This window comes from Dromiciops gliroides, chromosome 6 (assembly GCF_019393635.1).
Source record: "Dromiciops gliroides isolate mDroGli1 chromosome 6, mDroGli1.pri, whole genome shotgun sequence".
Lineage (NCBI taxonomy): Eukaryota > Metazoa > Chordata > Mammalia > Microbiotheria > Microbiotheriidae > Dromiciops > Dromiciops gliroides.
The window spans coordinates 123,038,072-123,062,197 of record NC_057866.1 but is presented as its reverse complement, the minus strand read 5'-3'; the positions used below and the strand labels follow the sequence as shown (position 1 = coordinate 123,062,197).

General features: G+C 37.6%; 1 protein-coding gene across 1 annotated transcript; it reads left to right on the top strand.

Annotated features, from left to right (window-relative positions):
- Positions 1–1,781: 1,781 nt before the first annotated feature.
- SGCB (sarcoglycan beta) lies at positions 1,782–22,786 on the top strand. The gene is made up of 6 exons (XM_043970692.1): positions 1,782–1,880; positions 8,806–9,015; positions 10,358–10,543; positions 11,309–11,500; positions 11,861–11,992; positions 22,503–22,786. The coding sequence occupies exons 1-6, from the start codon at positions 1,842–1,844 to the stop codon at positions 22,704–22,706; spliced, it is 963 nt and encodes a 320-aa protein (XP_043826627.1). The 5' UTR covers positions 1,782–1,841; the 3' UTR covers positions 22,707–22,786.
- Positions 22,787–24,126: the final 1,340 nt, after the last annotated feature.

Sequence of the window (24,126 nt, the reverse complement as noted above, 5' to 3'; positions counted from 1 at the left end):
ACAATTCTGTGATAAGACTTCCTACTGCCCCCAAATTTTTTCACCACTTCACTTCAAATTTCTACCTTCTAGTTAACAAGTTAACAAGCAGCTAGGTGGCACAGTGGATAAAGCACCAGCCCTGGATTCAGAAGGACCCGAGTTCAGATGTGACCTCAGACACTTGACACTAGCTGTGTGACCCTGGACAAGTCACTTAACCCTCATTGCACCGCAAAAAAAAAAAAAAAAGTTAACAAGCAAAGAGCTCTGAAATTCAAAGATCAAGGCAAAAGCTAGGGAGTTCAACTGTCAGGAGTAAGTCAACCTATCAGGTCAAAACTGAGATTAAGTCTGTGGTATCTGGAAGATCAAGGACAAGTCAAAGATCTGAAAACTATAAGATCAAGGTAGAAGTGGAAAGAGGCAACCAGTTCCAATTAGCTAAGGAAAATGAGTTTAGATTCAAGGAGCACAAGGTAGAGCAAGACAAAAGCACCAGAAATCAGAAGTCAAGAGTAAGCCTTGAGGAAGAGACCCAACCTTCTGCCTTCCTCTTGATGACAATTTACTGCCCTGGAAATGAAGAAGTTAACAGGAAACAATTACACTTTGGTTATGGGTATATTCTCACCGATATTGCTGAGATCAAATAGCTGTCTACCCAGATTTTTGCACCTTATTTGTTACTGACCATTTCACTTTTTTCAAGAGGACCATTAGACTATGATAATAGTACAGCAGAAAGAGTTCTTAAAGATCATCTAGTCAAACTCCATCATTTCACTTGAGAAAACTGAGGCACCAAGATGTTAGGTGACTTAACCAAGGTCACACACCTGGTGGTTATTAGCAGATCCAGGATTCAAACCCACGTTCTTTGACTATTAAGTTCAAAGTTCTTCCTACTCCACCACCCATTAGTAAATATCTTTATGAGTCATTTATCTGTAAACTTTCTATTTTATTATTGCTGCCTTCCTTATTTACCACCCCCTCCACACCATGAAAAGTAAGCCTAGGCTCATGGATTATATCAGGAATGGGACAATAGGGTTGTGTGTTTTTTGTTTTTTGTTTTCCAAACTACCGGTCCTCTTCTCTCAGTGACACACACAAAGCTACATAGATGCTGAAGGAAATTTATAGGCTCTTAAATAACTAAACTGAACGCTGTGTGGTAATAAGCAAGCTTGGCCCCAAGAAGAGATGAGAATAGGGACTCCCTTATTTGCATGGGAAGAGGAGGGAAGAGAGTGAACTACAGATGGGAAATATTGCGTTCGTTATTGATTCGGTTTTGAGCTTTTACTTTTCTTTCTAAATCGGTCACAAGGGAGGGGTCTCGGGGTAGGGAGGGGAAAATTGATGCGGAAACAAAGGTGATACCAATACACAAGTTCCTTCCCTAGCACATGCTGATGTGCCCGTCGGGGCTGAAAGCATCGCTTTGCTCCACCGCTGCCCCGATAACCAACCCACGGGATCCGGTGTATTTGGCGTCTGTCCAGGAGTTCACCCACCTCTGGGAGGCCCCCAGCCCCACCACGCAGGCCACCCCGGTGGTGGCAGGGCGAGGGGACGGCCGGGGTCCTCCTTCCTGGCCTGGGCTGGGGAGCAGGAGGAGGCCTCTGCAAGGCCCTAACTGCGAGGTCCAGCTGCGGGACCGGGCAGAAGCCTCCTCCGCCCTGCTGGTCCCACCCTCCAGAGCCCGGGCACAGCGGGGGCTGCGCGCACGCGCCGCGCGCGCTCTCGCCGCCGGGGCACAGGCGCGGGTGCAGGCGCAGGCGCGAGCGGCGGGGGGCGAGCGGGGGCTGAGGGCACTGCCTCGGGCTGGCAGCGGCGGCCGGCGGAGTGGGAACATGGCGGCCACGGCAGCGGCGGCGGCGGCGGCCGAGCAGGTCAGTCCTGTGGGCGTTTGGAGGCGGCCTTGCCCCGGAGCTGCTGCCTGGGATGGAGCGGGGAGGGGGCGCTTCCCCGGGAGGGAAGGGGTCGGGAAGCCGCATCTGCCTTCCCCTCCCGGACCTGCCCGCCGCGCCTCCCCCGGAGTCTAGGGCCCAGCCATCCCTCCTCCCCCTTCCCCCTCCTCCCCGGGACCAGCCGTCTGCCCCGGGGGGCCCGGAGCTGCGCAGCGAGGCCTCAGGGAGAGAGGGAGGGGGCGATCCGTCCCCGGGGCCCCGGGAGGAGAGGGGGAGCCGGACCGTTGAAGGAGAAAAGCTTGTCAAAGTTGCGTGTAAATATAACTCGCACCCCGGAGGCCCTGCGGCTAAACACCCCCAGCTCCACCACCATCAGCTGTCCCCGGGATGTCAGCCTGCCTCCCCACCCCGTCTTGTCATTCCAGTCTCCACCCTCCCGCCTCCTCGGGTTTCCGAGACAATCCCAGTCCATAAGGGGATCCTCTTGGGCTAGAAATAAAGGCATCCTATATCTCCTAATGTGTAGTTTAAACGGTTTTTTAAAAATCCTCTCAAGAAGATGTGTGAATATTGTATTAGTACCCATATTATTAACCTATGCTTTTCTGCATGGGCCTGCAAAAATAATAGGCAAAGGGACTTAAAACCTCCTCCCTTTTTGTCTTAAAAAAATGTGATTACTACCGAAAATTTAATTATATTTAGGATTTCTGAAAAATGTTGAGATTCTGAACATTAATCGAAGTTCATATTAAAGCCACCCAGTAGTTCCATGGCTGATTTTTTTACTCTGTTCCATAAAGAATTTTAAGTGCTTCTATACTATTTCACTTGGTGATTTCATGAGCTTCCATGGACTCAATTTTTATCTCTAAGCAGATGGTTCTTAGAATTGTTTATCAAGCCCTAATTTCTCTGCTGACCTGCAATTTCATATCTTAGCTGCCTTTTGGACATTTCAAACAGGATGGCCCATAGACATCTAAAACTCAACAAGTCCATAACTGAAATCATTATCTTTTCCCTCAAACCCTCCTCTCCTCCTAACTTCTCTATTACTGTCGAGGATACTACCATCTTCCTGGTTACCCATACTCACAATCTAGGTGTCATCTTCAAGGCCTCATTCTCTCTCACCCCCCCCCCCCATATCCAATCTGTTGGTGTCTTGTTGATCCTATCTTCAGAGCATCTCTTCTCCTTTGATACTGCCATCATCCTGGTGCAAGTCCTCATCACCTCACACCTAGACTCTTGGAATGGCTTACTGGTGGGTCTCCCTGCCCCAAGTCTCCTCACCCTCTTAATCAATAAATTCCAGTGACTCCCTGTTACTTCCAGGATCAAATATAAAATCCTCTGTTGGTGTTCAAAGTCTTTCATAACTTGGCTTCTTCCTACCTTTCCAGGCTTTTTATATCTTAATCCTCTCCACATATTCTATGATCCAGTGATACTGGCTTTCTTGCTTTTCCTCGAACATGATTCTTTACTTCTGGACTACAAGCATTTTCTGTCTCTTCTGAATGCCTAGAACTCTCTCCCTTCTCATCTCCACTTTCTAGCATCCTTCAAGTCTTATCTTGAAGCCTTTTGTTTTTACTTCAGTCTTTTCTAGCTATACTTCCCTACCACAGTCAGTGAACAAGCATTTATTAAGCACCTACTATGTGTAAGGCACTATGCTAAGTACTGGTGATACAAAGAATGGAAAGAAAAATAGTCTCTGCTCTCAATGAGCTCCCAGTCTAATAAGGATGACATTCTAACAACTATTTACAAACATAATAGATAAGGGATAAATTATAGAGATTACATCATCGGGAAGGCAATAAGATTAAGGAGGACTGGGAAAGGTTTCTTGCAAAATTGAGGCTTTAGCTGAAATTTGAAGGAAGCTAAGAGATTAAGATGAGAAGGGAGAGAGTTCCAAGCCTGGGAAATATACAAAGAAAATGCATAGAATCCAAAGGTGAAATATCCTATTCAAGGAAGAACAAGGAGGACAGTATATGTGGAGAAGAGTAAGGTATAAAGAAGCCTAGAGATCTAGGAAGAGGTCAGGTTATGATGGACTTTAAAAACAGAATTTTATATTTAATCATAGAAATAATAGGGAGCCAGGGGAGTTTGTTGACTAGGAGGGTGACCGCTGAGTGGAGAATATACTGTAGTAAGGAGAGTTGAGGCAGGAAGACCAACCAATTGGCTATTTCAAGAGTCCAGGTGTGAGGTGTTAAGGGCTTGCACTAGGATGGTGGCAGTGTAACAGGAAGAAGGGGGTGGGGTATATACAAAAGATGCTCTGAAGATAGAATAAACAGGTTGGTGGTACCCTCAATAGTAATAGGATAGGTTTGAGGAGAAAGCCAATGAGTTCAGTTACGGATTTAATTAAGCTTAAGATGCCAATGGGACATCCATTTGAGATATCCAAAAGGCAGTTAGAGATATGAAACTGGAGGTCAAGAGAGAGATTATGACTAGCTAAAGAGATGTGAGAATTATCTATTTAGAGATGATAATTGAATCCATGGGAATTCATGAGATCACCAAGTAAAATAGTACAGAGAGAACCTAGGACAGATACTTGGGGGAACCCAAAGTGGGCTAGAGTGATACCCAATGAACATGATCCTTATAACAAAAAATTAATAAAATTAAAATTTCAGCAAAGCTAACTGACATAATGACCATGTCATTATCATCTGTTCTCCGGAGCCAACACGATCATTATAATTGCTTGGTATTTGGCTTTGTTTTAGTGTTCTTTTAATTTAATTGTTATCATTATATATGGTATTCCTGATTTTGTCCTTTAAAGTCTACATTAACTCATGGAAGTCTTTTTGTACATTTCTGAATTCCTTATATTTGTTGTTTCTTATATTTCATTATATTCATATACCACAATTTATGCAACCATTCTCAAATTCAAAGCTTCTTAAATTGTGGGTCATGACTCCATATGGGCTTGCTTAACTGAATGTGGGGGGTCATGAAAAATTTGGCAACAGTAAAAGGTTATGGGGGCAGCTAGATGGCACAGTGGTTGAAGTGCTGGCCCTGGATTCAGGAGTACCTGAGTTCAAATCCGGCCTCAGACACTTGACACTTACTAGCTGTGTGACCCTGGGCAAGTCACTTAACCCTCATTGCCCCGTAAAAACAAACAAACAAAAAAACAGTAAAAGGTTATGTTTACCTATTTTATGTACCTGGTTTCACATAAAAATTTCAGGCAAAAGGGAGTCATGGGTGGAAAAAATTTAAGAACCCCTGTTCTAATCAATAAGCATCCTCTTTTTTCCACTTTTTTTAAACTTCAAAAAAAAAATACTGTGACTATTTTGTTGCCTGTTTTCCTGGCTGGTCTTAAATCTCCATGCTGACTTTCTCTGACACATAATAGAGAACGTGCTATAAAATGCCAGGTTCACTTCACTGATACTACCTAAGCCTTGGTGCTTACTCTTGTGAATAGCCCTCATTTTTTCTTTCCTACGCAACAGCAAATTGTGCTTATGTCTGTTTTCTTTCATGTGACAAAACTAGTAAAAACATGGGTATCATTAACAATCTAGGTGTATCTTTATATAAATAATTACAGTCAAACAGATAAGATTTAAAAGTGTCTTACTTAAGGATCCCCTCATTTTTTTTTTCTTTTTAGGGGCAGTGAGGGTTAAGTGACTTGCCCAGGGTCACACAGCTAGTACATGTCAAGTGTCTGAGGCTGGATTTGAACTCAGGTCCTCCTGAATCCAGAGCTGGTGCTTTATCCACTGTGCCACCTTGCTGCCCCCATCCTCTCATTCTTGATGGCTCTGTCTAGTTAGCCTAATCCAATTTGTTTCTGATGTGGGTTCTTCTTAGCTAGCCAAGAAGTCTGTACCCTACTTCTTGTTGCTCTGCTTCTATCTCCAGTATGAGCTGACCTTTCCCTGAGCTGCCTCAATCTCTTGAGTACAGAAAGTCTAACTTGGTCCTCTCCTCTCAAAGAGATCCCTCAACTTGCTTCCTGTTTTCTTTATCAAACTTTATCCTCATACTGGGAAGCTTGGATTTAATTTGAACGTTCAGTTTCTCTTATTCCTAGTTCTGTCACCAACACCAAATCACTATCATAGTCATTTAACATCAATGTGAGTGCCATTGTGATAGAGTGGGCTCTTTAGGGGGGGCTCCTTAGTTGGTCTTAGATCCAGGAATTCTCAGAGGAAGGCAGTCAGCTTAAAGAGGACTGGAAAGGGTGAGACTTTAGCTTGAACTTGTAGGAACCCAGGAAGTGAAAATGAGAAGGGAAAGAGTTCTAGGCATGTTAAATAGACGTAGAAAATGCTTGGAGTCCAAAAGTGAAATGTCATGGTCAGGAAGAACAAGGAAGTCAAAAATCACTGGATCACAAAATATGTGGAGGAGAGTAATGTTTAAGAAGCCTGGAAAGGTAGGAAGAGGCCAAGTTATAAAGAACTTTAAAAGACTTTATAAAAGAATCTTTATTAAAAAGTTTTTTATATAAAAGGATATTATATTTCAATTCAGCAAGTATCCATTAAGTACCTACACTGTGTCGGGCATTATGCTAGGTGCTAGGGATACAAATAGAAAAATGAGAACAAGTTAAGCCCTCAAGGAGATTATATTCAGCAAGAACCCAATAAAAGTTGGGTACATATTCTGCCTCTTGACTTTTATTAACTTTATGACTCTGGACAAGTCACTTTACTCCAGATCTTTCAAGAAACTTTCTAGGATTTAACTATGATTAGTTTCTCTCACATTGATCCTTTTATTTATAAAAGGTAATGTACCACACAAATACATGTATTCAAGTCCCTGTAATTAGAGTGAAGGAAGGAGGAAATGAAAATTTTTAAATCAAGTTATATACTAAGATTTGGTCAGTAAGCTTTTAAAATTGCTATTGGCCATTTTTCCCCTCACAAACCTCTGCTGTTCTAGGCTTTTGCTTTTTGTACACTATTTCCAAGCCATTTTTATTCATATTTGGTTATATGTCTCTATTTTCATCTTGTGTACATGTCTTTTTAAAATCTGAGCTCACTAGAGAGCTTCTCATGTAGCTACATTGGGACACTTCCTCTTCATCATTAAGTTAATTTGTGATTGTGTAACCCTACTATTAGAGGCTCCCTCAATATATGACAGCCTCAAGCCTACTATGGGTGATTTCTCACTTTTGTGGTAATTTCAGCACCCCCCCACCCCAAGCCCCAAGTAGTCACCATTACCTCTTATAAACACTCAAGATCTCAAGGCCCAAATTCAGTTATAAGTTAAGAGAAATAGACAGGACTTGGATCATAACCAATAATAATAATACCCATCGGTGAACAACCCTCCATACACAGACAGACACACAGTACAGTCTTGGTCACATTCAGCATTGCCCTTGGTGGAGCTCCAACTGGTGGCACTGTATCAGCCCCCTTCATCTGTCTGTTCAGCCATGCTCTTTTTCTAGCTGCTCTCAGCTGATGTCACTGATTGCTATTTCATTTTGCTGTGCCTTCCCATTTTCCTCAGCTCCCAGCAGGGGGAGGCATCATATGTCCCTTTCTCTGTTCTGTTCCTTTTCTAGGATTCTGATTAACTTCCAGCAGATGGTACTCATTTATTCTGTGGTACAGCCCATAGGCAAGGATACTCCTGAGTGTCTGTCTTACCCAAATGTTTTTATAGCCCAAAGGCACCTTCAGACCAGAGTGCCTGTTTTCTTACACCTTATTTTGTATACTGGCTCTTCAGCCTCAGAGTTTTACATCTTGGATCATCTTAACTTATTGGCACATCCTTTCTTTTCTGGTTCAGAATGTCTTCTATTTACATAGTTGTTCTTGCTGGGTTTAGGAGCTCAGGGAGTACCCCACTCACCAATTGTTTTTCAGCCCTACACTCAGGACAGTTATTACAGTTACCTGGGGTTGCTTCTCAAAACATTTTAGAGGAGTGAGAGAGAAGAGCTATAATCTCATTCCTGACTTGACCATTCATGTATTAGATAGAAGAATATTTGTAATCTCCGTACAGATTGTCCTGTTATTGTCCAAGACACCACCCTCTTTCTAGTTACCCAGGTTCACCATCTCTGTTATCCTCAATCCCCCATTACCAGGCCATGAATACAATCATTTACCAAATCTTCTACCTGAACATTTCTATGTCTACAACATCTCTCAAATAATTCCCCTTCTTCTACTCATAAAACCACCACCCTAGTTCAAGTCTTTAACACTTCTCACCAATCTCTACCTCAAATCTCTCCCCATTTGAGTGCTTCCCTCATACAAACATCAAAGCAATTTACCTAAAACACAGGTATGACCATATAACTCTCCTCCCTTCACCCTCAATATAAACTCTAACAACCCCTTATTACCTCTGGGATCAATTATAAACGCCTATGTCTGGTATTTAAAGCCCTTTACCACCTGTCACTTTCCACCTATCCTATCTTCTCAGACATTACTCTTCTCCATGTACTTCCCTCAAATACCACTCATTCTTGGGGCTTAGCTCAAATCCCATTGTGCCATATGGTCATCCAGTTCTTGTATGTCAGCTCACATTTCTCTGTAGTTGAAAGGCAGAGTTGGTTTTATCTATAGCATTATATGCTGATGGACATCTTTAACCTATCCCCAGTATTAAACTACATATGCATAGGAGAGCCAGTAAGAGGAAGGAGGCAGAATATATCAAATTATGGAGATGTACCTTCTACTTTATGTTAATTAATACAATTGAATGGCTGACTGCTATAGATGCAGGTTATACAAAATCTACTTTTTCATTACTAATGAAAATTCCAGTTAGTAATTCAACTTTCATTACTTTGAGCATGAATTTGTAACTTATTAACTTGGTGTTCTGCATCGTCTAGCAAAGTTCCAATGGTCCTGTAAAGAAGTCTATGCGGGAGAAGGCTGTTGAGCGAAGAAATGTTAATAAAGAGCATAACAGTAACTTTAAAGCTGGATATATTCCAATTGATGAAGATCGGCTCCATAAAACTGGCCTGAGGGGGAGAAAGGGCAATTTAGCCATCTGTGTGATTGTTCTCCTTTTTATCTTGGCTGTCATCAATTTAATTGTGAGTAAAACATATAGAATGTTTAATGTTTTCTTTATGTTTTCCATTATTAGCATAAAGCATTCATTTGTTCTTCTGGTTTTCAGACTGGGGGTGATCTGAACTGATTGTTTTTCAGCCCTACATACAGCACAGTTATTGCAGTTGCCTGGGGCTAACAAAGGTTGGGTGACTTATCCAGTGTCACAAAGCTAGTAAGTTCTGTAAAATAGTTAGGATTTGAACTCAGGTCTTAGGATCATAGCATTAGAAATAGAAGGAAATTCATTAGGTCATTTAGCCCAACTCCTTTTATTTTATGGATAAGGAAACTAAATTCAAAAGAGGTTAAAAGACTGAGTAGTCTTTTATGTAGGAAGCAGAGCTAAGTTTTAGACCCAGGTCCTCTATTTCCAAATCCAGTACACTTTCTGTTGCACTGTGCTGCTTCCCAAGAATATTTTTCCAACTCCCAGTGCAATACTCTTTCCACATCACCTTGTGTTAACTCTGTAATGAGTTAGTACTCGATGGGAAATTACTTAAGAAGAAGAGATAAATGTAAAGGGACGTTATTTGCCATAAGAAACAATGAATATGAATAATTCAAAAAAATTTGGGGATACTTGTATGAACTTATACAAGAGATGAAAGAACCACCAAGAGAGCAATATACACAATGGCCACAAGAAAATAAAGGTAAACAATAGAAAAAGGCAGCTGAACTCACTTCAAATACAACGACCCCTATTGGTTCCAGAAGATGAATAATGAAATACATTTTCCTCTCCATAGAGAGGTGAGAAACCACTGGTACAAAATGTTGTATATATTGTCATGTGTCATTTTGACATATTATACCCATTCTCTGTTCATTCATCTTAGTATTTATGCATACATTTTTCCTTTCCTAGTTACATTTACTATGTATACTAATTTCTTTGATTTCCAGTGCTTCATATGTTTTTACAAATTTATTTCATATTTATTATTTAAATTCCATTCTTTAAAAGTCTTCTATAGGGGGCAGCTAGGTGGTGCAGTGGATAGAGCACTGGCCCTGGATTCAGGAGGACCTGAGTTCAAATCCAGCTTCAGACACTTGATACTTTCTAGCTGTGTGACCCTGGGCAAATCACTTAACCCTCATTGCCCTGAAAAAAAAAAGAAAAAGAAAAAGAAAAAAAAGTCTTTTATAAATAGTATGCCATTTCTATGATCATGACATTTTTACTGCATTTCTTTTAGAAAGCACTTAATTATGTCTCTTTTTGTTTTCTTTCGGGAGATATATAGGTTTTTTCCTCCTAGTTATGTCTGATGTTATGCTAAATGTAATATTGAGTTTATTTTACTTTTTTAGATAACGCTTGTTATCTGGGCTGTGATCCGAATTGGACCCAATGGCTGTGACAGTATGGAATTCCATGAGAGTGGTTTGCTGCGATTTAAACAAGTATCTGATATGGGAGTTATACATCCTCTTTATAAGAGCACAGTAGGAGGCAGACGTAATGAAAATTTGGTTATCACTGGCAATAACCAACCAGTAAGTTATCATGCTAATTAAGGCAACAATGGGAATGGGATATTAGAGATAAGTCATTTATTAAAAATGCATGTTCATTTTTGTTACTAAACAGGGAGTGAGCATTAAACCATATGACCTCTTTAGTCTCTTCCAACTGTATGATTTGTGGGGTGTTTTATGAATAGTGTTGGAAGCCAAAACTTTTCTCTTTAGAAAATCCATAAACATATTTATTTTTACTAGAAAGTCTAACCTTAATAGGGAAACATGATGTTTTCTTTAAGTTCCATACTTTATTCTCTGACAGTATATAATGAGTATTCTTTTCTATGGGGAGTTTCACTAATAAAAATTATTAAGAATATACATTGTACTCATTCTCTACTTCAGGTGAAGGTAGCTATTATTATGTACCTTCCTGGTCCAAAAAACTTAGACTGCTCTAGGACTCTTCCTGACATAGATTATTTACAACCATTTGTTATCACATGGTCTTTCTCCTTCGCAAAGCTTTCAGGTACCAGTAGGTGCCACTCCAGATGTCTCTCCCCCACCCTACTGCTGAAGTGCCATGAACTATATGTTTTGTGTCTCATATTAGGAGTAGCCATTCCCAACTCCCTTACCCATTATGCAAGTACACAAGATATCCTTTTATAGCATCTATTTTCCATATAGTATAAAATTAGGGCTACAGAGAATCTCTTTAATCTGTTATAATTCCATGGATTTTGTTTATGATATGTTTTGAAACCATATTCACCATAAAGTATGTTTCTAAAGATTGTTTTTCAGCAAGGAACAACGAAACTCAGTGTAGAAAAGAACAAAACTTCTATTACAAGTGACATTGGCATGCAGTTTTTTGACCCAAGGACTCAAAATATTTTATTCAGTACAGACTATGAAACCCACGAATTTCATTTGCCAAGTGGAGTAAAGAGTTTGAATGTACAAAAAGCATCTACTGAAAGGGTATGGATTTTATTTTTGCTTTTTATATTAATAACAGTGGTGGAGCTATTATCCAAATATTTAAAATGGAAGTAAGGTTTTATATAATTTAGTATTATACAAGAATACATCATTTAATATAGAGAGAATACTGGGTTATATTTCCTTTGGTAAGTCACCTAATCTCTTTGTTGCTCAATTTCTTCATCTTCAAAATAGACATAATTTCAACCCTACAAAATTCCCAGGAATATTCTTCCTTTTGAAACAAAAATGAATATCTTACAAACATAGTATGACTATTTATGATAATAATTCTTACACAGATTTATAAGCCATATTTTAACACACTTATTTGATATGGTGTTTTTTTTTTTTCAGATTACCAGCAATGCTACAAGTGATTTAAATATAAAAGTTGATGGGCGTGCCATTGTCCGTGGGAATGAAGGTGTATTCATTATGGGCAAAACCATTGAATTTCATGTGGGTGGTAATGTCGAATTAAAAGCTGTAAGTGTATACTAAAAAAAAAACCTCAAGAAAATTGTTTCACTATGAGAATTAGAAATATAAGACTTCATTTCCCTTTGTTATTGCTATTCAATTTCCAGATTTTAAGAAATCAAAAATAAATTATATTAAATTACTTATTCAGATGCGGTTATAGATTCCACAGCTTCTACATTTCTATTTCTATAAATAGAAAATTTATAAAATATATTTCTAGTTGTACTTCCATTATCAAGATGAATGTTTTTTTAAAGTATCCTCATTGATCACATTCATCTACAGGATATTATATTCAGATTTCAAAAATGTGTTTGAATTTTGTAACTTGTGTTTCACACTAGAGGGCTGGATTTGCCAAATGCTTTCACAGGTTCACAGTTCTCACAAGATCATATTTATTCACTGGTTCGTTCAACAACTCCTCATAATTCCTACTTTCCTTCAAAGTTCAGCTTAAGGGCCACATTCTACCTGAGTCCTTTGATGATTTCCACCTTTACTGGTGCCTTTCTCCCACCCCCACATTGTCTCCTATAAGACTTAGACATGTTGTTTCCCCCAGTAGAACCGAGGGAGTGTTTAATTTTGTCTTTGTATCCTCAGCACAAGACCTAGTAAAGAGTAAACAATAAATGCTTGTTGAATCATTTATTGAACAAACTTTTATTAAGCATGTCCAGGGATTGTCCTAGGGAAAAAATAGCCATGCTAATAACCAGTACAAAATATATACAAAGCAAATAGGAAGTAATTTCAGGAGGGAGGATATGAAGAATTAGGAAGAAAGACCTTAAATAGGAGGCAGACTTGAGCCAAGTCTTGTAGGAGACGTTGTATTCCAGGACAGGGAGACAACCTGTACAAAGGATTGCAGACCAGAGATGACATGCCCTCTATAGGAAATAACAAGTAGGCAGATGTGGCTGGAACATAGAGTATTTAAAAAAGAATAATATCAATGAACAAGTATTCCTTAAGTAACTCCTTTGTGCTAGATACTGATACAAATGCAGCGAATGAAACAATCCTTGTTTGCAAGGAGTTTGGGGGGAAACACAAAGGATAGATATATCTGTGGATGTGTATATGCATGTGTCTTTGTATATAAATTTAAGTGTGTGGATGTATATGTGTGTATATGCACATACATATGTACACACACATATATACATATACACAGCAAATAAATATAAAGAGAATTAATACAGGGTATCCCAAAAGTCTTATCGCAGGTATAAGTTTTTAAGAACTTATTCCATAAAATGGGGGTATAGTTTTATCTACTTTAGAATTGTACAAAGATAGAGATTTAGTAAGAAGAGTACTAGGATATGTTTCCTTTGATAAATCACTTAATCTCTTTTTAGCTCAGTTTCCTCATCTGTAAAATAAATGTTTTAATACTTGCCTTACAAAACTCCCTTTAAGTTTTAAGAGCTTAAGACTACACTAAGACTTTTGGGAAACCCTTTACAAAGTAGTTCAAAACAAGATAGTTCGAGGGAGGGAAGGGGCACTAGCAGTTGCAGAACTCAGGAAAGATTTCATGTAGAAAGTGGTGCTTAATGTTATATAAATTGTTCTCCTTGTTCTTCTCATTTAGTTCTTCATCAGTTTATAGAAGTTTTCAGAAGTTTTTGTCTTTGTAATATTGATGTTAAAGTAGAAATTGATCTCCTGGTTCTGCTTCCTTCACTCTACATCAGTTCATATGAGTCTTTCCAGGTATCTTTGAAACCATCACATTCCTATACTACCACTTATTCAGCTATTTCTCAATTCTTGAGCATACTTTTAGTTTTCAGTTTTTTGATACCATGAAAAGAGCTTCTTTAAATATTTTTGTACACACAGGACCTTTTTCCTACTTAAAACAAAAATCCCTTTGGGGTAATAGACCCTACAGTTGTATAGGGTGTGCACTACTTAGTAACTTTTTTTTATAATTCTAAATTGATTTCCAGAATGGTTGTACCCATTCACAAGTCCACCAGTATTACATCATTGTGCCCATTTTCCTATATCTTCTCTAACACTTATCTTTTTCCCTTTTTGTCATCTTTGCCAATCTAATTGGTATGAGGTAGAATCACAATTGCTTTAATATGCATTTCATAATTACTAATATATCTAGCATTTAATAATAACAAACTAGAATGAAATAATAATAAATGGAAAATTAAATGAGTAGAACCAAAAGAATAATTTATTCAATAGCAACACTATAAAGACAAATAACTTCAAATGTGTTAAAAAACTATCTTCTGTATTGTGACTTATCCATGATTCTAAAGGATCAGTGATAAAGCATACTATCCACTTCCTGACAGAGGTGACAGATTTAAGGTGCACAATGAGATCTATTTTTCTGTGTAGTCAATGAGGGAATTTATTTTGGTTGACTATACATATGTGTTGAAAGGAATTTCTTTTTCTTTTCCAGTAGAGTGGGGGTGGAGTTAGTTAATTTGGTAAATTAAAAAAAATTTTTAAATACAGATGAGGTCACTATTTTTAGTTTAACAAGAGATGTTTCTTGGAGTGCCAATAATCTATAAATGTTTGTAATGTAAAAATAAAACACATCAGTAAAACTTAAAAAATAAAAAGGTGATGCTTGGGCTGTCTTGAAAGAAGAAAGGACAAATTCTGTGAGGTGGAGGGGAAGGGAAGTGCATTCCAGGCAATGGGGGACTGTTAGTTCAAAGCCATGGAAAAGGAAGGGAGGGAGTATTGTGTGTGAATGAAAAGCAAGAACATTTTGCCTGAATTAAAGAGTGCAAGAGAGGTTGGAAAGAGTTTGGGACAAGGTTGTGAGAGGATTTAAAAGCTAATCAGAGAAGTTCATAGTTTGTCTAAGAGGCAGAAAAGAGTCACTAGAATTTATTGAATAGAGGTATGACATAATCACTTCTGTCCCTAAGGAAAGTCACTTTGTTAGCATCATGGAGGACGGACTGAAAGTGGGGAGAGACTTGAAACAAGGAGACCAATTAGGAGGCTATTGAAATGGCCAGGATCAGCCTTTTGGGGGTCACACACCCTTTTGGAAGAATAGTCCATCCCAGGGACCCCTTCTCCAAATTATGTTTTTAAATACATTAAAAAATGTACACTCGGGGCAGCTAGGTGGCGCAGTGGATAGAGCACCGGCCGTGGAGTCAGGAGTACCTGAGTTCAAATCCGGCCTCAGACACTTAACACTTACTAGCTGTGTGACCCTGGGCAAGTCACTTAACCCCAATTGCCTCACTAAAAAAAAAAAAATGTACACTCAAAGAAAACTAATTCTGTTTAAATAGTCATCAAAATATTTTTTAAAGACAAATTCAAGGACCTCAGCTTAAGAGCTCCTGATTTAGGTAAAAGCTCATGAAGACCTGAACTAGGTCTTTGGGTAGAGAGAAGGGATTGGAGCCAGGTATGTTGTTAGAGGACAGAATGGAAAGATTTGACAGCTAATTAGGGGTAAGGAAAAATGTGGAGTTGAAGACAACACCAAGGTTACAAATTGGTAAAACTAAGAAAGATCAATAGTACCTTCAACAGAAATTGGAAAGTTTGTAAGAGGGGAAAAATTTAGAGCAAAGGAATGAGTTCTGTTTTGGACATGTTGTGTTTAATATGCCATATACCTGGAATGGTAGGCTAGAGCCAAATTAGGAAAGATTTTGAATGCCAAGCAGTGGTGTTTGTATAAGGCAGTAGGAACCACTGGAGAGCAGCAAAATCATATGATCAGGTGTGCTTTAGAAATAGTAATTTGGGAGTTCTGTGGAGCAAGAATTAGAGAGATGAGAAAATACTGGCAGGGAGACCAATAAAGAAGATATTGTAATAGTTCAGGCAAGAGGCAAAGATAGCCTGAGTTAGTGTGGTAGCTCTGCAAATGGAGGGAAGAGGACAGAGATAAGAACTGTAATAGACATATAAGATTTGGCAACCCAATCAATAAGGGAGGGTGGGGGTGATGAGGTACAGTGAAAAATCAAGGATTATTTTGAACTTAGTTAACTGAAAGGATTTTGGTTCCCTTAACAGAAATAGTCAAATTGTGAAAGTGGGTGCATTCGGGGAGAAAAGCTAATGAGTTCTATTTTGGATATACCGAGTTTGAGATGCCTACCGAACATTGAATTGGAAATGTCCAATAGACAATTGGTGAGTCATCTGCATAGAGATAGTAATTGAACCCATGGGAACTGATGAGATCATCAAGAGAAAGAATTTAGAGAGAAGAAAGGAGAAGACCCCAAACAGAACTTTGGGGAACAACCACAGATATAGAGACTGCAAAGAAGCGGCCAGAGAGATGGAAGGAAAATCAAGAGAGAACAGTGTCACAAAAACCGAGGGAGAACTGAGGGAAAAACCATTGGATTTAACAATTAAGGACAGATTTATCAGTGGGCAGAAGAAGAGAGAGGATAATGGAGAGAGTAATGTCAGGTTGTGTGAAGGGGTCTGAGTAATAAAACTTGTTACTGGAAGTATAAATAACCTGGCAATTAAATTAATTTGCTAATTACTCTTTTCTGTGATGGATATTAGCCATTTTTAATAATCATTCATTGTCATCATTCATATACTTGTTGAGAATCTTCTGTGTCTCAGTTCACTAAAGTTGTTTTTCAAAAAAATCAAGCAACATAACCATACGTCAAAAGGCAAGGAACTACAAAAAAACTCTTAATAGTCTGTATAATTTAACAATAAATTTTTAATAGGGCTTTGGGGAATGAGATATTTCTTTTTCCTATACACCTTTTAAAGTATGCATGGTATATGTCTCAAGTTATAAGTTACTTTAGTATTAGAAGAATGACTAAAAACATGTTTCTGCTAAGGAGTTCAGTAGCAGTAGTGAACACTGTTGAGTAGCCATTGCATTCAGTAATTATGTTGTGCATAGATACATGCAGTAACGTTTTTGTATATGTGAATACATGGATTATGTGTATATGCATTATAAAGAAGGAAATAGGTTTATATCAGTCTTGAAATTCATGCTACAAATGAAACCAGAAAAAAGAATGGTGTAGCTAATGGAAGGAATGACAAGTTCTTTCTTAGGCAAAAAAGGATTAGCTCATGATGACATAAAGCTGGAAGGTAATTCAGAGACCATCTAGTCTAAACCTTTCATTTTGCAGATGAAGCTCAGGGAAATTAAGTAACTTGTCCAAGGTCATCCATGTAGGATCGCTGGCAGAATTTGAGGCCTCATCGTTTGACTCTTTTTTGTTTTTGTTTTTGTTTTTAGTGAGGCAATTGGGGTTAAGTGACTTGCCCAGGGTCACACAGCTAGTAAGTGTTAAATGTCTGAGGCCGGATTTGAACTCAGGTCCTCCTGACTCCAGGGCCGGTGCTCTATCCACTGCGCCACCTAGCTGCCCCATCCTTTGACTCTTGAGCCAGTACTTTGTCTGTTATGCCATATTGATCACTGAAGTTTTTTCTGTTATGCACAAAAAAAACCCAAGGAAGCATAATTTTAGGGGACATTTGGTCATCTTGTAATATTCATATTGGAATGATTGGAATGATGCCACCTACTGGAGACTTGCTGTGGGAAAGCTCCACCATGAGGAAATGCCTCAGAGGCATTGTGGCTTTTTCTTGGCGTCAGGAAATGACGTTTGCTCATGGGTGCTGTCTATCAAGGCTACCAGCCAATCAACTTGAGTAGCCTCCTATTTTCTGGGAGGAGACAGGAAGGAGGAGAGGGAGCCTGCGCAGAGAGCTCTTGGCTTTTTGGGTTCCTGACTTGGTGGTGGTGGCGGCAAAGGACTTCACAGGAAATTTGAGGAAAGATAGGAATGCCAGGCTGTTGGAATTCTGTTTCTCAATCTTTTTCTTTCTATTTTCCAATAAACCCTTAAAAACCTAAACTTGTTTTATCAGTGATTTTAGTCAGTTTCCCAAAAAAACTGGGGGAACAGATTAGAATCCACATTTAGAATCTTAAATTACACAACATTAAGTGTTTGCAAAAAGACCACTGTGAAAAATACTTGCAAATATTAAACAACCTGTTACACAGGATGAAGAGGTAGATAAATTTCTGTGAAGAATTCTATAAGGTTCATTTGGATCTTCCCAATTAATTCGACATCTAGTTTGATACTTGGTGATGAGAGAAATGATTATTTCTTTCTTATATTAATAATCAATTATTAAATTAGGACCATGATTTTTTCAGAAACTTGTAGGTCCTTTAGTCTCTGAAGGACATTGATGATGAATAAGATTGCCCAAATCCATGGGGTACTTACTTGCCTTTCAGAATACATGCCTTTTTGGGAGAACCCACTCAATTAGAAAACCTTACAAAGAATTTAATCTGAGGTGAATTCAACACATTGTGTTCTACTCAGGCATATTAGATTGAGGCTGAGGGTAATCTGATTTGAGATAGTCTTTCTATGTCTATCAGTGATATAATCAGTCATATCCCTACCCCCTCATTAGAATAAGTCTGCTCATTTTAATATTCATTTTCTTATTACTTGTTAACCAATCATTATTGTCCCCCTTTTACTCTTCCAACGACATATAAGCATTGAGTGTGTTCCATGAGGGATCTTTGACATTTTTTCAGTTGCCTTTTTCTCACTATTAATAAGATTCAAAGTTCTTTCCATATTTTTAGTATTTTCTCTTCTTTTTTTTTTTGTTTTTTTGGTCTGTCTTTTTTCACAACATGACTAATGTAGAAATATGTTTTGCATGATTGCACACATATAACCTTGAAACTCAAAATGCTTTTAAATGAATCTTTAAAATTGTCTTTACATGTAATTGGGAAAAAATAAAATATTAAAAAAAGAAATCTTGGTAAGAGGACCAACTAAGAATTCATCCCTAGATCATTTAAGGAAAATAGAAAGATGACTAACAAAAAAAAATGAAAAAGCTCAGCAAAGATTTTTAGAACAATTTTCTTTTCACCATTAAGTACAGGGAGCAGCCACACCAGAACTTTAACTTCACAGTCCCAGATGTGCTTATGGAGAATGTAGAAATGATACTTAATAGGAAAAAGACAAGAAAAACAGCTTAGATCACAAAAACATAGAGCAGATTCATTCTGTAGGCAGTATAACTGTAAGGGCATTGAGGCATCAATTCACAAGGTGTCCAAAAAAAGAAGAGAAAATACTAAAAGTATGGAAAGAATCTTGGACCTTATTAATAATGAGAAAAAGGCAACCGAAAAAAGTGTCAACATACCCTATCCTTTATGCCTGCTTTTCCATCTACATAAAACGTTTATGAGAATAATTCTACATGGATGTCAAGAGCATCATTTGTGAAAGAAAGAGCCAGACTTTTGCAAGTGATACTCCACCGTAGACTTGATTTTCACTGTCATTGAAAAATATAGAATATAAAATCCCTTTATGCTTGTACCACTCCTAGGGGAGTGAAGAAGCTCATAGTGGATGTGAATTAGGAAAGATGTATGCAAAGAAATGTTATGATTAAAAAAGAAAAAGATGGGTTAGTAATGTGATGTGAATAAAGGCTAATTCATGTGTTCCATTCCTATCCTTGTTAAGTCAAGAAAAATCAAAGAAGGCCCTAGCATATTGGGTGCATCCCCAGTGACAAACTTATGAGAGAAAATGGATGGGATTTGCAAAAGTCTGGATGGGTTGCAGTCTGTATGGCCGGAGGGAACATGCACATCAAGATCACCAATACTGGGGGTCCCAGACATCAGTTTCAGTGGTTTCTCTACCCACCCTCTACCCTCATCCCCCACTCCAGAACATCCAGTTCTCCTTAAGAAACTATCTTGTCTCCTTTGGGATTAAACCCAAGGGAACAAAAAAAAAATGGAAATAGACTCTTTTTTCTAGTTTAGGGATCAAACTACACCTAGATATGGACTTTGCCTTAAGCAACTTGAGTGAGGGTCTTCTACATTCTTCACCCTTATGTCATCTGTAGAGTTCATTTTAATGTAGACCGCCCTCAAGTCATGTCAGCCAATGGAATTGAATGATGCTCACCAATTAGCTTTGATCAGTGTACAATGACCCACCCCTATCAAAAGAAGATAAAACTCTTGTCTGATGCTTGGCTCTCTTCTCTGGGTGGACTCTTGGCTTGCCTCTGCTCTCCCTCTTAGGATGGCATAGGTTTTATCTGTCTTCTGAACTCTCCTTGAGACCATGTGCCGTCTCTCTGAGAGATGGGCTGGGGCTTTTTTCCTGCTCAAGTTAACTGCCATGCTGAAGCTTTCTCTACTATGTGGCCTGAGACCATGAGAAGTTAGGGAGACACGTGGTCAATCTTTTACTGATATTAATAAAATATGCTTAACCAAAAAAAAAAAGATCACAGATATCATCTTCTAGAAAGATCAATTCTACAACGAAACAAAAGACCTCTGTACTATTCATGGCTTCTTAAATATCTCTGAGCCCCAGTCTCTTTATTTTTGAAAATAGAAATAATAGTTTTGCAATTTTAATCTTTGAAGTATTAAAATGATACCATAGCTATGAAAGTACTTTAAAATAGTAAAAAAGCACCCTATTAAATAAAAATAAACCAAATTTTAAAGACTTATAATTCAACTTAAGGAAACAATAATGGGTAATTTAAAATCCATAATATACCGTTTAGAATAAGAACATAAAGTTTTAAAAAATTAAACTGACCACTGGGTGGCAGAATCAGCAGCAATTTTGAAAGTCACTGTTACTGCATTTGTTCTTAAGATAGAGTAAAAAAAATGAGATTGTGAAGCAACAGTAACATAAATTTTAAAAACAATTTAATAAATTGCTTTTTAGTAACATTTCCCTTCAGTATATGATTTTAAGGGGCACTGTAACATAGTAGCTAGAGAGCTAGCCCCACCAGAACTAGGAAGATCTGGGTTAAGGCCTGCCTCTGACAGACTGGCTACTCCACCCTGAAAAGTCACTGAATGCCTCAGGCAACTCTGTAGGCCATAAATTGCAGAACAGTTGCCAGTTTGCACTTGGTAAAGGAAGCTTTGTAACCCAGAGTTCTCTAAATCAATAAAATCACATGTTCAGGCCAATATATGTACACACAGGCTTATAAATCTATCTAATAAAAGCAGGAGGAAGTACATGATTTCTATGTTTCTTAAATCTGTTGGGGTTTTTTTCATTAAAAAAAAATTTTTTTAAGGGGCAATGGGTGTTAAGTGACTTGCCCAGGGTCACACAGCTAGTAAGTGTCAAGTGTATGAGGCTGAATTAAATCTGTGGGTTTTTTTTTAACCAAATTTTTGAGCATGCATAGCCCTTTGTTTAAATACAGTTAAGATTAATAGCAAAAAAAAACAAAAAAGGTTAATAGTTAGCAAAGAGCTTATTAAATAACTATTTTAGAATTGTTACCAGATTCATCTTAATGCTACAGAAGAAAATTCTCTCTCTTCTGAAGAAGATTCTTTGGTAACAAGAGTGGTGCCAAGAAGGGGCCAAAAGCTCAATTGAGTACCTCTTTCAAGTCTGAAATATTATTTGTGGCCAAAATTATGTATTAATTTAATTAAACAGGATGAACCATAGGACTGTTAAATACTTTAAAAGTTTCATAACACAATCTTCCTGAAATCCTGTAGTGAAAAATTAACTTTATGCTTACTTTTTATAACAGATTATATCCAAAATACCTTTAACATAAATCTACTTCCCATCATAACATAACACTTCAACAGGGTCCTGCAAAAAAAAAAAATCATCTAACATACATACACAAGAAGGTTTGGGGAGCAGTAGGTTGGAAAAAGGTCTGGTCTGGCCTGTACCAAATTTTGTTTGGAATGTCGATATTTAAATATATAAAACTGGTTTGACTCCTATATGTCATTATGAGAAAGTGATAGGAATTAAATCATTTTCTTCATGAAGAAAAAATGTTTTCTCATGTTATTTATCAAAATCATTGTGCTAATTTTTAGGCAGAAGCATTATTAGCAGTATGACTAAGAGGCAGCATTATGTTCCACACTTTTACTTCTGACATGTACTGGTCTTGTGACCCTAGAGACAAGTCCCTTACCCTCTCAGAGTCCTAGGCAACTCAAAGACTACCAAAGAAGGTGGTGACCTGCATTGGGAGAAAGGAATTTTCTTCATATTGGGAGTTTCCTGAATCAGTGAAGTCACAGGGCCATTCCTTAGCCCCATATTATGACTTGATATGCATGAGACTTTATAAATGACAATGAGCTGAGTTTCGTTTTTTAATCTTCAGTAAGTGTTTGCAAGCATTATAAATCTATCATGGCCATGAGAATTCCAGTGCAGCACTAATTTAATGGTTGAAAAACAAAATGTATTGCAGGTTGACTATCATATATCAAGCTCTAAAGATAGAAGACCTCTAGTTGAATTTGAACTTACTTGTCTGTTGTAATCCCCTTTTCTTGTTATTTTGGCAGTAAACTGCATTTATTAACTATTGTTCTCACTACTGCTGTTGGTAGTAAATGAACATATTATTATTCTCCCAATAGGAGCACAGCATCATCCTAAATGGATCTGTGATGGTCAGCACCTCTCGCCTACCAAGTTCTTCCTTTGGAGATCAATTAAATAATGGTGACTGGGTTCGCTACAAGCTATGTATGTGTGCAGATGGAACTCTGTTCAAAGTACAAGTGACAGGCCAAAATATGGGCTGCCAAATCTCAGACAACCCTTGTGGAAATACATACTAGATAAGTTGGAGAGAGAAAGTCATCAGTGTGTTTATAATTGTCTTTACTTTTTTTTTAAGTGCATGCATGCAAGCCATTGTTTTTACAAACTTTATGATATGCATTGTAGTTCTTTTAACTGCCTAGCATTAATAGATATGTTAAATAACCTCTAAATTTAAAATATTCTGAATTAAAATAGCCAGAATCTTAAATTTTTCCATTCAATTACACTGTGCTGAGTATCAGGCAAATCTATTTTTAAAATATCATGAAAAATGAATAAAATCAAAATGAAACATTTCAAGAAATGTTTTTAAACATCATTTCTTGGGCTGGTTTAGCTGTTAGACTCGATATAAGTAAGTTTTTGATAATTATGAGGACTGACCACTCATTAAATTATTTAAAAGGATAAACAATCTGTACATAAATATATTTTTTAAATCTGGAAAAATTATAATTTTATTTATGGACGACATGTGGTTTGTGCTTCTAAGAATAATGACTTTGAGATTTCATACTGAATTTGTCATGGGCAAGAGTCTCTCTTACATGTCAGTGAGATCAAAGGAATTTTAAACACATGTGATATGTAATAAGAAAATAGATACCTAGTTAGGAGTCCTGAAGAAAATATTTTGTGATGCCAAATTTTTACTTAAAGTACTGTTGAGTATAATTATATTATCACGTAATACTAATGAGTATTCAATGTTTCATTCTGGTAGTACTGCATGAATAATATAAGCAAACATTTCAATATCTAATCTGAAGCTCTAAGAAGATGGAAAAGAAGGTATTTGGTCTTCAAAAGACCAATCCAGACTAACCTATAAGGTTTTGTATGTGTGTGATTTTTTTTAAGAAAACAAAATGTATTTACCTAAAAAGAACAGAAGACATAGTAAATAAATTTCAAATCAGTCAAGAAAACTTGACTAGTCGTTGCCAAATTTAAAAATCAGAAATAAGCTGGTTCCAAAGCACTGCACTAAAATCATCCCTATACAGTTGTTTTCCATGCTACAAAATAAAACAAATAATTTTTAGATTAGTAAAGTAGGATTACAGTCTCCACTCTTAACATCCTCTTCTGCTCCCCTTCTACCAACAATTTAATTGTGTCTAACACATTTCATATTTGTACTATGATTATTTTGTTAAATATGATTTATATCTAGGCCAAATAAGCCCCTTTAAAGGGGCCCTTAAAGTGAATTATTGGCCTACTGTTAAGCAGTCATCAGTGATGAACCACAGGCTCTACCTATTTCTTTTTTATACAGGAAATAGGATTAAGCCTACATTTACATAGTGTTTTAATCAAGCAAGTATTTTTAAATGATTACTTATATTGTGTAGATAAGGAAGTCTAAAAAAACCCCACAATATTTGATAGTGTTACTATTGTATATGTAAATAGTTTAAAAATACAATA